We start from the raw sequence: 15,513 nt of genomic DNA on the forward strand, positions 1-15,513 counted from the left end.
TTTTTTTCCCATTTTGGATAGAGTAACAGATGTAAGGTTTATTTTTGCCATCCGAAAGCATATCCTATATTGCACTCTGGGGTGCTGCTTAGTAGGTTGCTGAGACCCCCCAGTGAATTGCAAGCTGTGCTGGCAGCATGCCTCAGTGCTACATTTTCCAGGAGCTTAAACTGGCAAACTGCAGGCTTTGGGATCTCCTGAGGTGTCTCGCAGCTGCAGGTTGTAAAGGCATTCATAGCCATTGGCACCAGGAGGTTTACTTTTGTAAATTAAGCCCAATGACAAATCTAATGTAAAAACATTTGTAGAAGAATTCTAGTTAAAGGCATTGTATTTAATAAATGTTGCATGAGAATAGATGGAAGCCAGTAGCTTAAAGTCATCTGAAGGTGGAAAATCCATTGAGAAGAAGGCCGGTGAAACCAGCTGTGGTGAGGACACTGCTGGACTGAGGGACAGGTAAGTGGCTGTATTTTAAAAGTCAGCAGATACAGTTTTTGTAGCTGCTGACTTTTATATTTTTTTCTTTCAGGTGGAACTCCGCTTTAACTTTTGTTAAGGAGTGTGGGTGCTAAAGTACACTTAGCTGTGACCACTTGGAGGCAGGATCCCTTTTAAATATATATTTCCTTCCTTCTTCTGAAGGTTCTAGTTTACCAAAATGTCTCACTGCTAATCCATTTTCCACTTTCTATATGCTGTAAATGGTAAAAGGAAAATCTAGTTGCTTCAGGAAACCCCTGTTAATCGTATTGTGCACGTCTCCGTGCAGTGAGAGCAGAGCTTTTAATTTAGGTGGTTATATTGTTTTATTTTGTTGTGAAAGCATCTGAATTAGTAAGGAGAGGCTCTACTTATAATTTAGACAATATTTTATAATTCAGACAATTTAATGCAGGCACACAGAGATGCAAACATTGCTTTAGATGTTTTCCAGAGCAGTCAGCAAGTCCTGCACCTCCGGGAGCTCTGTCATGAAAATATACTGAATTGAGCTGCCTCACTGTTGATGTGCCAATGTGATGGGTGACCTCCATGTTCAGTAGTGGAGCTCAGGAGGTAGATGGGGTCAGGCCAAAGGGACAGATTCCTAGCCAAATTTGAAATCTGCATAATACAATGCCCTGGGTTTCAAAGTCACAGGACACTTAAAGTGGAAATTTAGTCAGAAAAAGTCCTGATGGATCACTTCAGGCTGGCCTCTTGTGCAGGTATGCAAAAGTTAAAGCGGAGTTCTAAAATACAGACACTTAGCTGTCCCTCGGCCCAGCTGTGTCCTCTCCACGGCTGGTTTCACCGGCCGTTTTCTCTCCCTGGCGCTGGTGCTTTGTGAATGGCCCTAGTCTTTAGGACCTGTCACGTGACCCAGAAGACTATAGGGAGGGAGGGCAACTTCCGCTTCCGATCGCCTAGGTAATCGAGGTGGGAGCAGGTATCTGTCAAATTCGGGTACCCCCCCACTCCCCAAAGGTGCCAATCCTTAATGGGGAGCAGGGGATAAAGGCTTAAAGCGGAACTTCCCCTTTTGGGTGGAGCTCTGCTTTAAACTAAAACATTCAAAATAAGTTCCTATACTGTTTGAAATACAGTAATACCCTGTTCTGCACACACAGAGTTGCTTTCTATTCTCGACACTGTGCCTCAAATCAGAGCCACTAGCGGCTGATCAGCTGACAACGTTAAGATTTACTGTTGCTGAAGGTAAAAGGCAACAAGAATGACACTGACTGTACAGAGGGAGCACAGATTAGGGAGGGGGGAAAAAAAAGAGGTAACAGGACAAACTTGGCTTCCAGGGAAACACAAAAGAGTTACACATACAAGGAGGTTTCTCTTTGCCATCCGTGCCCCATTGGGGAGATTTCCCTTCACTTCTTGTCCCATAGCCAAAACAGGAAGTGAGGAAATCCCTCTAAAGTGAGGTAAAATTAGTTCTGGTTGTCACCAGAACTAGTGTTCCCATTGTGAGGTATCCCCACTATTCCTGTTCTGGGGACACCCCAAAATTGTTTTTTTCTTTTACTTGCACTTTTGGCAATAACAGCAAATAGGGCAAATATAGAGGGTGAAGCTCCTTATTGGGGACACAGACCGCAATAAAAAAGTAAGGGTTCTCATTCCTCTCCATTCTGTCCAAAACTAAAAAAAAAAAAGTTTTGCCCTTTTAGTTATATTTTAAAAAGAGATAAATATGTTTTCCTGAAGCTTTTGTTCAGGTTTATTACACCTGTTACTCTTCTCAAAATGAAAAAAAAAAAAGGTTCTGTATTGGGGAGGTAAGACACTACTGTCCCTTGTATGTTTAATTCTTTTGTGTTTCCCTGGCAGCCGAGTTTTTTTTTTTCTGTCTTTTTTTTTTTTTTTATCGGTGTTAGTGCTAGCACCAAAACTTGGACTGTGCAGGAATTGGCATCCATATATTTTTAAGGAAACTGGAAACAGTTAACGTGACCAGGACTGTGTATCGGAGTGCGTTACGCTGCCTGTGCGCCCCTCTGCCCGGGAGGTAGGCTGTAAAAATCACAGGCTACTCTTTGCAAATGAGACCTAGGTCGGCAAGACTGTATGTTGGCGGCAGGCAGCAGAAGTGCATCCTTTCAGCTCAGCTGCTAATGATTTCACAACTCTAAAATTGGCATAAGACCATCTCTCAGGAAACACTGTCATATCTTTAGAGAGCAAGACAGGATGTCATCCCATTTTGCAGGCAGAAGGAGCACGAAGGCAGAGTACAGCATCCACGTATACAATTCATTAGGCATTTGTATACCCCATGGGGTAGTCGCAAGGGGACTGGTTCTCTAGCTATTAAGGTGAGATTGGATAGATATTTAGGAGAACCAGATAATTCCTACATTTAATAGTTAACTGTAGGGTAAAATCACTGTAAGCTTTCAAGAAACTTGGCAGCTTCATCTGTCATAGAATATCACTTTTTATTTTGTTATTTTGATCTATGTGTATTCATACTGATGATACTGAAGTGTGTGCCCCAAGATTATCATGTCTTCATAATTTCACCTACAACATGTTTGATGATGTCCGTATTGACTGTACGTTTTCCAATGTGTGCAAATATTGACTGACCTTTTGTCTGCCTGCCCAGCAACTCCTATGCATCCCCACCCATCTGTATCTTGCTTTAGTTGCAGTAGTGGCCAAGATGATGATGTATGTTAAATGTAACCTGTACTCCATTTACAACTAGAGTCACTCCTAAGAACAAACACATGGGCTAGAAGTCACTCCTTTGTAGCACTTTTATTAGCCAGAAAAGATTTTGTGCCCCTCTCTGGTTTAGTTTCACTTTAATCCTGGGCCTGCCTTTACCTGGATTTATATTTGATTGGACTACTTTATTATTATTATTATACAGTATTTATAAAGCGCCACAGTTCGCTCAGCACTGTACATTACAATGGGAGACAATACATGAGACAGTACAATAACAATACAATGCGATACACGAGTTGTTCAAGGGCCCTGCTCCTTGGAACTTACAATCTAGGAGGGAGGGGATAGTGGTACAGGAGGAAATAGATGTGAGGGATGGAGTGGTAGGAAGAGTGGAAGAGATCGGGAATTAGCAGGGGATGGGGTAGGCTTCCCTGAAGAGATGGGTTTTCAGGGTGCGCCTAAAGGAGAGGAGAGTAGGTAATCTGATGGATTGGGGTAGGGAGTTCGAGTATGGGTGACGCCCTGGAGAAGTCCTTGAGGCGAGCATGGGAGGAGGATACTAGGGAACTTGAGAGAAGGAGGTCTTGTGAGGAGCGGAGGGTGCGTTTTGGGTGGTATTTGGATATTCGGTGATGTAGTTTGGGGCAGTATTATGGACAGCTTTGTACGTCAGTGTTAATATTTTGAATTTTATGTGTTGGGCAATTGGAAGCCAGTGGAGGGATTGGCAGAGGGGGGTGGCGGATACGGAGCGTTGGTAAGGTGAATGAGTCTGGCTGCCGTATTCAGGATTGCCTGAAGCGGGGATAGCCAGTGGCGAGGCAGGCCAGTGAGGAGGGAGTTGCAGTAATCGAGTCGTGATATGATGAGGGAGTGGATGAGCTGCTTAGTGGTTTCTGGGGTTAGGAACGTGCAGATTTTGGCGATGTTGCGCGGATTTGGCGATGTTCAGCTTTAGTAACCAATAAGGGTTTGTTCATTGCACACTATAATGGCACTTGGCAGGGCTCAGTCATGGAGTCAGAGTAAAGGCCCATACACACTGGCCAAATATCGGGTTAAATCGGCTGGTACAGTAGATGCTGGCTGACACTTGGCGCGTGTGTACAGGTCTTTGTTTGACAGAAGCCGATCTCTCGGTCCGGCTTCTGTCGAACAAGTTTGCTGGAAACCCGCAGCCGATCGGCATCCGATCAGCGCTCTCAGCCAATGGCTGCCAGTGCTGACCAATGTGTTTTGGTGGGGGGGCGGGCAGTCCCTTTGTCAGAACACAAAAGCTCAGCATGGAGATCGCTGTACTAATATTGTATCATTAGTACAGCGACCTCTTGGCTAGCTCCTCAGTTTTATATTGTTCAGCCCGCTGAGCTTAGCATATACCAGGCTTTAGTCGGATTTCAGTAAGAAAAGGAAACAAATCAGAAAGGGGCACAGAAGAGGTTTCCCTGACTAATAATGGCAATAGTAGGCATCTTGTGGTGTCTCTTCAAAACTAAGAAATACCTGCTTAAGAGTAGGGTAGGGAAGGCTTATTCCCCCTGCCAGGCTTTATTGTGCCCCTGTTGGAAAGCCACACTGACCAAATTGATAGAAAATCCAACATTTTACAGTTGTCACCAGAATATGAAGTGAGGGTAACTGGGGCACCTCTTGCAGTAACAACTGTCTAAGATGGGATTTCCACTTCCTGCTGCTTATGTGGGACAAGAAGTGTCTGACGGGTTTTAATCCCTTCCATACTTGATCAAAAATTAAGTAAATCTGGGCTATAAATTAAACCTAAAATTGTAAAGCCGAGTACAGGTTAACATGTAGATCTAATGGTTTAAAACTGGCTCAGAGCTCTGACAATTAACCTTCTTACTCGTTATTAGACCAGATTGTTGTAAATTGTTAGCCACTGGTGCTCCGCTGTGGACTTCTAGACCCCCTAACAGTGCTTGTGTGTGGTTTTTGTTTTTTTTGTTTTTTTTATCCCCAAAGTTGCAGATTTTCTTTACAAATTGCTGCATACATGGGGGAAAAAAAGATATGTTTTCTTAGTGAAATAGATGAATTTTTGCACATGTGTAAAATACATCTGTGATTGCATGTGCCACAAAACCCCACATACATAGCTGCACAAGCTCTAAACATTTTTTGCTCCACGTGGACTTGATTTTACATATCATGATTAATGCTTTTCTCATAGACTTGTTACTGGTCAAAGGATCAGTCCACCCAAATCTCATATTTTAAGTTTTTATTAAATCCAACAAAGTAAAATTTGCAATGCATTTTTACATCTCTTAAGGACACTAATGCAAAAATTTAAGTTCCCAGGCTGGCTGCAGCCAACAATTAGGGGTCTGTCTCTTCAATTTTTTTTTTTACATATGTTTTATTATGGTGGGGATTTCTCCACTGGAGCTCCCAAAACATATATGAAGCCACCAGGTGACTCCTCACACCAGCCTGCTTATTTAACTGAATTATCTGCTCTGGGTGGCAATGTAATTCCCATGTGTGATATCATGGAAGACATACAAAGTTAGTGGACCTTTTAGGACCAGCATTGAGCACCACTGCTACAATAAATGTGATCTCTTTGCCAATGTGTGTTCTCCTAACACCTTGTCTTGGCCCAAGTCGAGCAGGCTTGCTTTGTCCACTGGAGTACAGCAGACTGACTTTAGAGCAAACTTTTCCCCATCTATGTGCTTATTCAGAAAGGCAAAATGCAATACGGCATAGCAACTAATTAGAATTTCTTGTTCATTGATCACTGTTCTTTGTACATTATTCTTTGGACAATTTTATTGAATAAGTCTTTTTAATTGGACCACAGTGTCTGCAGCCATGTTGTGAGTTGACAATATTCAGGCTACTGAATTAATAGGAACCAGAGACAGCTGAAACATTACTGGTCCTACTAATTGCTTTATAATCCAAGCCGATTATTGGTTCAACCCACATCATGGCAGCTTCCTGTCCAAAGATGGGGTCCCCTTTAACTGAAATCTTTCTATAATCAATTCACTCTAAAATTATATTTCTCATTTGATTATGTTAGAGATATAAGCAGCCAATAGATGATTCAATCCTCCAATGAACTCTAGAGGTGACATTTCTGAGCTCCAGGCTCTGAACTACTCCTGACTAACTGCTCAAAGACGTAACATTAATAAACTTGGCTTTGGACATTTTTAATTAACTTGCTAATTAGCTACTTGGTTGTTGAAAAGGCTTGTAGGCTCTCCTCCTCAATAAGAAAACTAACCATTGCTGCCTAATTAACTCTACTGACCTTGCTTCCCTGGGTGTCATTGTGCTACTTGATTCACTGCTAACATTGTGACCCTGTGGTCCTAATTCCCCCGTATCATCCTGTCTGTGACCATTCGTCCCCTTGGATGTTTTCCGTAGGCCCCTGGCTGGGTGTCCTCTCTCCCTCTGGTCTTGTGTCTTCTCTCTGTGTTTTTTTGAACTCTGTGTTTTGTCTCTTGGATCCGGTTCTAGTTCCTGAAACTAAAGAAGTGGTGAGCCACCGGTACAAGACGCCCATGGTAAGTAGCCACAATCTGAACTTGTGACTTCTAAAATTATTGGATGGGGTGGAGCACTGAATGGGTACACTTTTATATAATGTGTGTTAAACTGTATCTATGCATAAAACTGGGTGTTAGGGTGTCTGCTGTACTTTTGATTTCTTTTCAAATGGGCTCACAGCTTAATGTGATGTGAGATGCACATGCCAGTAAAACTGCCAGTGAAACCATTGGGTAAGATGACAACATTCTTCCTTCTGTAGCTTGTCACCCTTGCTGCTGCCATAGCTGCTTAGGTAAGTTATGTAAAAATCTCTGCTCAGCCCCTTCCACCCCTCCAACTTTATGTACCAGGGTACTTTAGAATTTCAGCTTTATGGTGTTATTTACAATTAAAAATTACATTTATTTTAGGATTTGTGTTGAAAATTCCTGCTAATAACATATGGACATTAATGCCCAACTCCAAGAAATCTAAAAACATTTCCTTGCAGTGAGGCTGCACCTGCACTGCAAGGGTTAACACCTTGCTTTCTTCTGGAGGACAGAAGAGTAGTTTTGCTTACCCAATGCTCTGCTCCCTCAGCAGTTTTTGCTTCCCTGTGTTCAGCATTGGACCATTCCTTAGCATCCTTATGTCCATTGCAGAGCTATGGTCCCGGAATCAGTCTCTGTCAGAGGACCTTAGACCACAAGAACATAGGCTAGAAAAGGCTGTGGTAGACAGTCTAGAACAGGGGTGGGCAAACTTTTTGACTTGAGAGCCGCAATGGGTTCATATATTGGACCCGGGGGCCGGACCAAGAGTAGATGAATGATGTGTATGTGTCATCCATAGTAAGTATAGTAATATTCCCCCATAGTAAGCATAGTAATTCATCCCCCATATAGTAATTCATCCCCCCATATAGTAATTCATCCCCCATATAGTAATTCATCCCCCATATAGTAATTCATCCCCCATATTAAGTCCCCAAGACCCCCCTGTGTCAATTTACTTACCTTTGCTCCGCGCGTTCCTCTCGCCGTGTTCCCGCGCTGTTCCGGTCTTCAGGGCGGACTGTGAGAGGAGCCTAGCTTCCCTCACGTTCGTCACGCTGCCCCGCCTACACACATCCTGACAGCCATCCTGACAGTATCACGCTCCACGGGCCGGATTAAAAGGTCTGCCGGGCCGTATACGGCCCGCGGGCTGTAGTTTGCCCATTGCTGGTCTAGAAGCACAGTGGAGCTTGCAGGAGCAGAGGTTTGGGCAAGTGCATTACTTTGTCCTCTAGACCCAAACAAGCAGTTAAAGGATAAGTTCAGCTTTTGGACAAAAATAATGCACATTTTTTTTTTTGAAGGTAAAAAATGTGCATTTATTATTTTTGTCCAAAGGAGCCTGAAAAGCATTGCACCAGTGATCAGTAGATCGCTGGTGCCATGCAGGTCTCCTGCAGACCTGTCAGAATATCTGCTTGCCATACGGGATGTACGGTCAAGCAGATATTACTGACCGGAATCTTCAATGAACTACCATGGCGCTCCACAGCGCCGTGGTACTTCATTGAAGACTACAAGTCCACAACCACTAAGGCTGTCAGGACTTGTAGTTCATTCACGGAAGTCCGTGAATGAATGACGCGGGCGTGTGAGCGGAACCCCACACGGCTGCGCTGTTTTCAAATTTGACAGTATGGGAAGACTTCTCCCCGTATTATCTGTCAGAGGTGGGGGGGCGGCAGGCACGGCTGCAGCTATGGGAACATGTTACATGTTCCACCCTAAAAATGGGTGGAACATGTAACATGTTCCCAAAGGTGAACTTCTACTTTAACCCTTGCAGTGCAGGTGCTATCACTTTGAGTCAGTATGCAGATCTGAGGTCACTTGCTGCAAATTATTTCAGGATCACTTTTTAAAAATCTTTTCTGGGTTACTAGCATTTTGTAGCCAACCCTGATCTAGTTTTTTGGATTGGAATTGGGGGTGCTAAATAAACAGCATTCCCCTCCTTTATCTGAAAGCACATGTGCATCTAAAGGCCAATGTACATCACTGGCCAAAAAAGTGGACATTGCAGGTTTTTCAGGGCTTCATGTTGTGGGACTGGAAAAATTTGGTCTCCAAATTTCAATAGATCAGATGTACTGAATTAAAATCCACAGAGGTCCAGCCAGTAAAATTGTATTCCTGCAGAGGTCTGTATCACAGATTTGATTTCTAATAGCACCGCTGCTCATCGGCAAACGCAGCACGTTTTTGCAAGACTTTTTTCTGCGTTTCTGCATGTAAGGCTGCCCATCGAAATTAAAAGGCTGCCTATACGCACAATGCAGGTTGCAATGATGTAAACGTAGCCTCAGACCCTTCACATCACAATCACATTATTACAGCAGTACTTAGTCAGTACTCTTAGTCCCCCCTGCACCCTCCCCCCCTTAAATTCTTGTCCTCAGCCCCCCTTTTATAGCGCACACCTCCTTCTTCAGCTCCCCCAAGCCACCCCCCCCTCCCATATAACACTCCTGGCTTCCACCTCCTTACAGCTGCATAGCCCTCTCCCCTGCCCTACCTTACACAGGGCTGAGGGCAGTAGAGACAGCAGGTCTAGAGCTGCCGTCAGGAGGCAGGACAGTTCTGAATGGAGCCCCGGAGCTGCACATTTCCTGTTAATCAGCTTGTGATTGGTTGATAGGACCACCCTGTGTCCTAGTAACCAATCACCCATGCTTAACTTGAAATGTTAATTCGGCATCCAGAACGGTCATGCCTTCCAGTGTCAGCAGTGGCAATAGATCGTTTTTTTTTTCTTTTCTTTTCTTTTCAATCTTGGTTATTACTATTATTACAAGTACTTGTATAGAACCTTTAATCTACGCAGTGCTTGTGTATACCAAGGTTGGCAGCTGCCAACAATGTTGTTCACCTAGTTTTTAATACGTTAAATATTACAGCATTGAACATTCATCATTTTTATATTTAGCGGTTTCCTTTCTGAATTGTAGAAAGCTATGCCTTGTTTTAATATATTGGCTTTTAGATTTGTCTTTTATACATATGCTACTGATTAGAATGAATTCTTCAAATTAGGAGGCAATCTTCTCAAACATTCAGCTGCGTATGAACCCCAGCTAATTGAGTTACATATTTCAGGGGGAATGTTTCTACTCAAGGGTCCCCAGTGAAGGAGCTGCACCCCTCCTGATGCAGAGACTTTGAGCAGGACTCTCTTGTAAAATACATGAAAATGAATATACAATAGCAACTGGGAGAATGCAGCTGCTAAAGTCAGACCCTGTAGGCAGTAGTAGAGATAAAACCTGTAATGGGTAGACCTTAGTGCTGAAAGCTCAACTCTAGCCAATACATGGGGAACTTCCCAAATGTGGACACAAACGGCAGTAAATACCGAACAGGGGTTCTATGCCTTCCCTACCCTGTACAATAATAAAAATGAGTGTTTCAGTAGAACTGGGCTTGAAGCCCATTGGAAGCCAGCAGTCCATGAATGCATTGACAGTGATTGTAGTATCACATCTCTTGCGTGATGTAAAGGTAGTTAGGATGTGTTATTCGATGAGTACCTCTGTGACAGGATCACTTATCCCAGTTTACTTCTAAAGTGGACAGTAGCATTACGTTGGCACCAGCCTCTCATATGGTGTGTCCATTATGGAAAGATGACACTGGTGATGTCAGCTTGGTTTAGCAATTACAGCAGACGGTAAATGAAGCCACAGAAGAGATTTATGGGCGGCCAGCTTGAAAATAGCATCTCAAGTGCTTCATTGCTCAACCGATTTAGGTGCTGACAACCGTTATGTAGTCTAACTAGGTGTCCTCACTGCGCTAAAAAACACAACTGTGTCATGGATGTCTCATTAGAATGTGTACATCAGACTAAATGTAAAGGCTGCTGCTCAAGATAAAATTCCTCAACTCTTTATAGGCAAGTGTGCCCTGTGATCTAGTAGGCAAAGCATATTTTCTAAGCCCATCACTGCTCTGAGGGCCACCCAGGTTACATCTGGTCTTTGCTTATATTTAACTCAATCTTGATTTTTATTCCTTTCTTTTCCTAGTGTCACTCACAAGATACATTGCAATCATTTCAGATTAAATTATCATTTCATTGTCCATTTTCTTGCTGCAAAAGATCAAATTGTGAAAAAAAAATTGTACAATGCCAGAGCTAGGCAGAGAGGCCTGGATGTTGCTTACTGAGAGGCCATGAAAAATGGAGGACATTTCTATTTTCCTTTTACTGAGAGCTGGAACAGCCATGGCAAATCTCAAACCAGAGACAGATTGAATTGTGGCCACCACATTAAAGGGATCCTTGCATGACCGCAAAAAAGCCTGGACATAGTTGATATCAGTGGGGAAAATTAAGGTTCACATGTGTCATTAAGGCTCATTTACACTTGTGGGGGGGGGGGGGGGTCGTTTTTACAACGGTTGAGTCACTTTTTTTTACCATGCCTAAACCTCCCCCCCCCCCATTGCTGCGGAGGCAGTGCCCAAAGGTTTACACATGCTGCACCTGCGCTGCTTTGCTTCACAGCTGTGGAAGGAGTTATACTACCTGTCATGCATGGAGCGTGGCCCATTCAAATGAATGAGGGCCACGATGTAGCTAACCTGGAACTGCGCACAAAACATGTTTGCAGTGCAACTGTATGGTATTTATGTGGTTAAAACAAGCAGTGGGGAGGCGATGCAATGCCTTTTCACTGCCTATTACTCGCTAAAGTGCGATCTGATTCCAGATCACACTGCAAGCAACAAAGCAGATGTAAATGAGGCCTAAAAGCATATGTCAGTGCATCACTCAACTTATCCTCCAAACCTCCCAAAGTCCTGCATTTTTTTTTTTTTAACATTGTTTCAGTGGTGAGAAACTGATTTTATTACTCCTTGTGACATCATCGCTGGGTGCTTAGCTCAAATTGGTGTAGGCACACCCCAGAACTACATCTCCCACAAGCCCTTTTTTACACAATGTGCTAGCAGACTCTTGGAAGTCAAAGCAACAGCATAGTTTTACTAAGGAATCAGTGGGGTTGATTAAAGGCAAATAGGCTGTTCTCTTTTTGCAAGGAAAGTTGCACATTTGAAGGGAATTTTCCCTAGAGCCTAGTGATTGTGGTATGTCCAAGAGCCCCATACCTGGCCAAGAAAGGTGATTTGTGAGCCTGAAGCCCGGAGGAGCATCAGCAAGAAATGGCTGATATTCAGTGGCGTTAGCCTTTCATCCAATAAAGATCTATATAGTCATTGTATTAAGGTGGTTCTAAAGCTAAAATAGTTTTTACCTTAAGGCATTCCCTGTGGCCCCGATGACGCCCAGTGCTGTGCCTGGCTGCTGGTCTTCTCTCCTGGTTCTCTGCTTTCCCTACACTGCAGCTGTTGGCTCTTGCTGCTGTCAGTCAAATCCTGTGTCCAAGGAACAAATGTATACCGCCCAGGCAAACAGTCCAGATCAATCCACAACAGATGCAGGCTCCGGCTCGCCACCACACACTATGTAATAGGAAGAAGGGTCAGCCGCACCCCGGAGAATAGATGACTATAGTGTGTATTTGTTATTCCATAGGACACACAAAACACCAGGAATACAGGACCTGTTAGAGTGTTTCATATGATCTCGTGCTTGGTCATATCCAATGATTAAGCACGAGATCATGTGAAAAGCGTTAACGGGTCCTGTATTCATGTCCTGGTGGTTTTGGTGTCCTATGGATTAACAAATACACACCATATTCATCTATTTTCCAGTGTGCGGCTGACCCTTCTTCCTAATGCAGTCAGATCCTGTGGGCAAGGCCAAGCCACGCTGTGTGTGTCTATGGATGCACACAGCCCAGCTCAGAAGCGAGCCCGCACATTTGCTCCCACAGTAAGCAGCTTGCTATGGGGGCATACATGAAAAAGGAGCCGGCGGAGGACTCTTCAAGAGGAGGCTTCAGGCCGTTCTGTGCAATACTATTGCGAAGAGTAGGCAAGTATAACATGTTTATTATTTTAACAAAATTATTTCCACAAATTGCCCTTTGAAACCCTTTCAGTACTGCTAGAACCTCTGGTAGGCTTTAAAGGATAGAGGAAAGCAGGTTACTGAATATTCCATACAAAATTGCATCTCCAGGACCAAATGAGGCAGTCGGGGGAATTTGGAGGTGATACAGTGAGTTTTACATTGTGGCCTTGTCACTCTAAATGCTCTTCTGTATTTATAACCGGTTCTGATTTCATACAGTTTAATATATAAGGCCCAGTGTTTGGAGGTTGTTTGTTGCTCTGCAGGCTCAGTGTTTTCTTTTTATCTTTTAACAGGCCCACGAGATCTGCTACTCTGTCCTGTGCCTCTTCTCCTATGTGGCCGCCATCCGAGGAAAGGAAGCGGAGATGAAGAGCAGACCCCCTCGGCCTGTGTCCAGCTGACCTTCTCCCCCCCCTCCCCTTCTCCAGTAACTGACCTGTGACCACACACACTGAATGTGCGCTATGTGCCCCCCTCCCCTTCCAGACCGCCGGCTCTGCTGACAGCTATTCCATTTGGCGTTCTGATGTAACATTCCTCCTGTACATGGAGGCTGCACAGTCTCCCTTGTAGTGACTTCACTATGTGTTGTGACTGCATTTTACAGAGCCCCCCCAGCCCCCCAAGCTTTAGTGTTGTGTGTTTGTGTGTTTCTGACCTCTGTGCAGTGAATACAACACAACTCTTCCAAGACAATAGCATTGTTGCACCCCTTTACAAGCCCCGTGTTTATTTGTGCGGCAGCGTTGTGGTCGCCAGCCGCTAGTATAGAGCCTCTCTGAATCTGCGAGCTGTAAAGGCTTGCATCCTAGTTCCCACTCTGAGTGCTGTGTCTGATGTTCAAGCAAAGCATGCTTCAGAGCTCTTCCCATGGGCTGACAGACAGAACCAAACCACGGACTGCCATTGTGGGCTTCTAGCATATATTAAAAAAAAAAAAAAAAATAGGTTCACACATTTCACAGGCAGGTGTGGAACCTTATGGTACAGATTGTAAATATGAAGGTATTTGATGCCCCATACCAGCCATTGTCCACTGCATGGAGAGCACTATGTAAATATCCCAGTCTTTCTTATTTATAGAATTCTGTACAGATCCTGAATGTGCAATAAACTGGCATTCTAATGCTGCTTGGGCTTTGACTTCTTTTAAGCTCTTAAATGTTAATTTGAATTTGGCCATTAGAGGGCAGTGTTCAATAACGGATAACAGGCCAGGACAAGGCCATGCAATACAATAAATTGGATTCTACTGGTTCATGTACATGTATTGCTGGCCAGAGGTGAGCAAAGCTTCAGGTGAACCTGTGGGTACTCCCAAACATTGGTTACTAATGTGACAGGTAAAGAACAGGTATGTGCCTGCAAGTAACCTTATTTGTTAAAGCGGTATGAAATCCAAAACCAAAAATGTATTGTATTTCAGCTTACCAATCATTAGTTGTGGTGTTGCATCCATTTTCTTTTCTTTGGCTTTTTCCCTCTGTTTTCACCTGGTGATCTGACCAGTAATACACCTCCTGTATTAGTGAGACACCACTCTGGATGAATGAGCACAGGACACTGCAAACAGCAGCATTGTCAGTCTGAGAGGGTGGGAATGTTAGATGTGTTAGCAGATTTAAATATAATAAATTGAAGCCAAACTCCGGATCACACTTTATAATCAGTTACAGCAAATGTTTTTTTTTTTTTTTTTTCCTTTTGGAATAAAGGTTTTATGCAGGCCATAGATGGGTCGACAACTGGTCGTTTTAAAAAAAAAAAAAACACGAAAAATCGGTCGTTCAATAGGCCGACGTTACCACCAACGGTTAAAAAAACAGTCGATTTTCGTCCCGTCTACGGCCGGCATTTAATTACTTCTGTCCCTGCAGAGAGGTCCGCTATTATATTTGATATGAAAAAGTATAGCGGTTGCAACAATGTATCTATTTGTATCCATTTCGGATGTAAATGGTTTTATTTGGATACAAATAGATACATTGTTGCAACTGCCATACTTTTTCATGTCAAGTATAATAGCAGACTGGAACTCTTCTTCCTCCTCCTCCTTCCTCCTCCTCCTCCTTCCTCCTCCTCCTTCCTCCTCCTCCTCCTTCCTCCTCCTCCTCCTTCCTCCTCCTCCTTCCTCCTCCTCCTTCTTCCTCTTCCTCCTCCTTCCTCCTCCTCCTTCTTCCTCTTCCTCCTCCTTCCTCCTCCTCCTCCTCCTTCCTCCTCCTCCTCCCTCCTCCTCCTCCTCCTTCCTCTTCTTCCTCCTCCTCCTCCTCTTCTTCCTCCTCCTCCTCCTCTTCTTCCTCCTCCTCCTCCTCTTCCTCCTCCTCCTCCTCCTCTTCCTCCTCCTCCTCCTCCTCCTCTTCCTCCTCCTCCTCCTCCTCTTCCTCCTCCTCCTCCTCCTCTTCCTCCTCCTCCTCCTCCTCTTCTTCCTCCTCCTCCTCTTCTTCCTCCTCCTCCTTCTTCCTCCTCTTCCTCCTCTTCTTCCTCCTCCCTCCTCTTCCTCCTCTTCTTCCTCCTCCCTCCTCTTCTTCCTCCTCTTCCTCCTCCCTCCTCTTCTTCCTCCTCTTCCTCCTCCCTCCTCTTCCTCCTCCCTCCTCTTCTTCCTCCTCTTCCTCCTCCCTCCTCTTCTTCCTCCTCTTCCTCCTCCCTCCTCTTCTTCCTCTTCTTCCTCTTCTTCCTCTTCTTGCTGCCCCTCCTCCTTCCTCTTCCTCCTCCTCATCTTCTTCTTCCTCCTCCTCTTCTTCCTTCTCCTCCTCTTCTTCCTTCTCCTCCTCTTCTTCCTTC

General features: G+C 44.2%; 1 protein-coding gene across 24 annotated transcripts in view; it reads left to right on the forward strand.

The window, feature by feature from the left end:
- The window catches only part of MADD (MAP kinase activating death domain), a 174,555-nt gene extending 160,692 nt beyond the window's left edge, over positions 1-13,863 (forward strand). For all 24 annotated transcript variants that reach the window (XM_089675779.1, XM_089675785.1, XM_089675775.1 and 21 more), the window contains 2 exons: positions 6,676-6,722; positions 13,026-13,863. In XM_089675779.1, the coding sequence (XP_089531905.1) occupies positions 6,676-6,699 (24 nt within the window). In that variant the 3' untranslated portion in view covers positions 6,700-6,722; positions 13,026-13,863. The remainder of the gene's footprint in view (positions 1-6,675; positions 6,723-13,025) is intronic.
- Positions 13,864-15,513: the final 1,650 nt, after the last annotated feature.

Source organism: Staurois parvus, unplaced genomic scaffold, assembly GCF_062004578.1.
Source record: "Staurois parvus isolate SC_StPar_1 unplaced genomic scaffold, SC_StPar_1.0 ptg000159l, whole genome shotgun sequence".
Classification (NCBI taxonomy): domain Eukaryota; kingdom Metazoa; phylum Chordata; class Amphibia; order Anura; family Ranidae; genus Staurois; species Staurois parvus.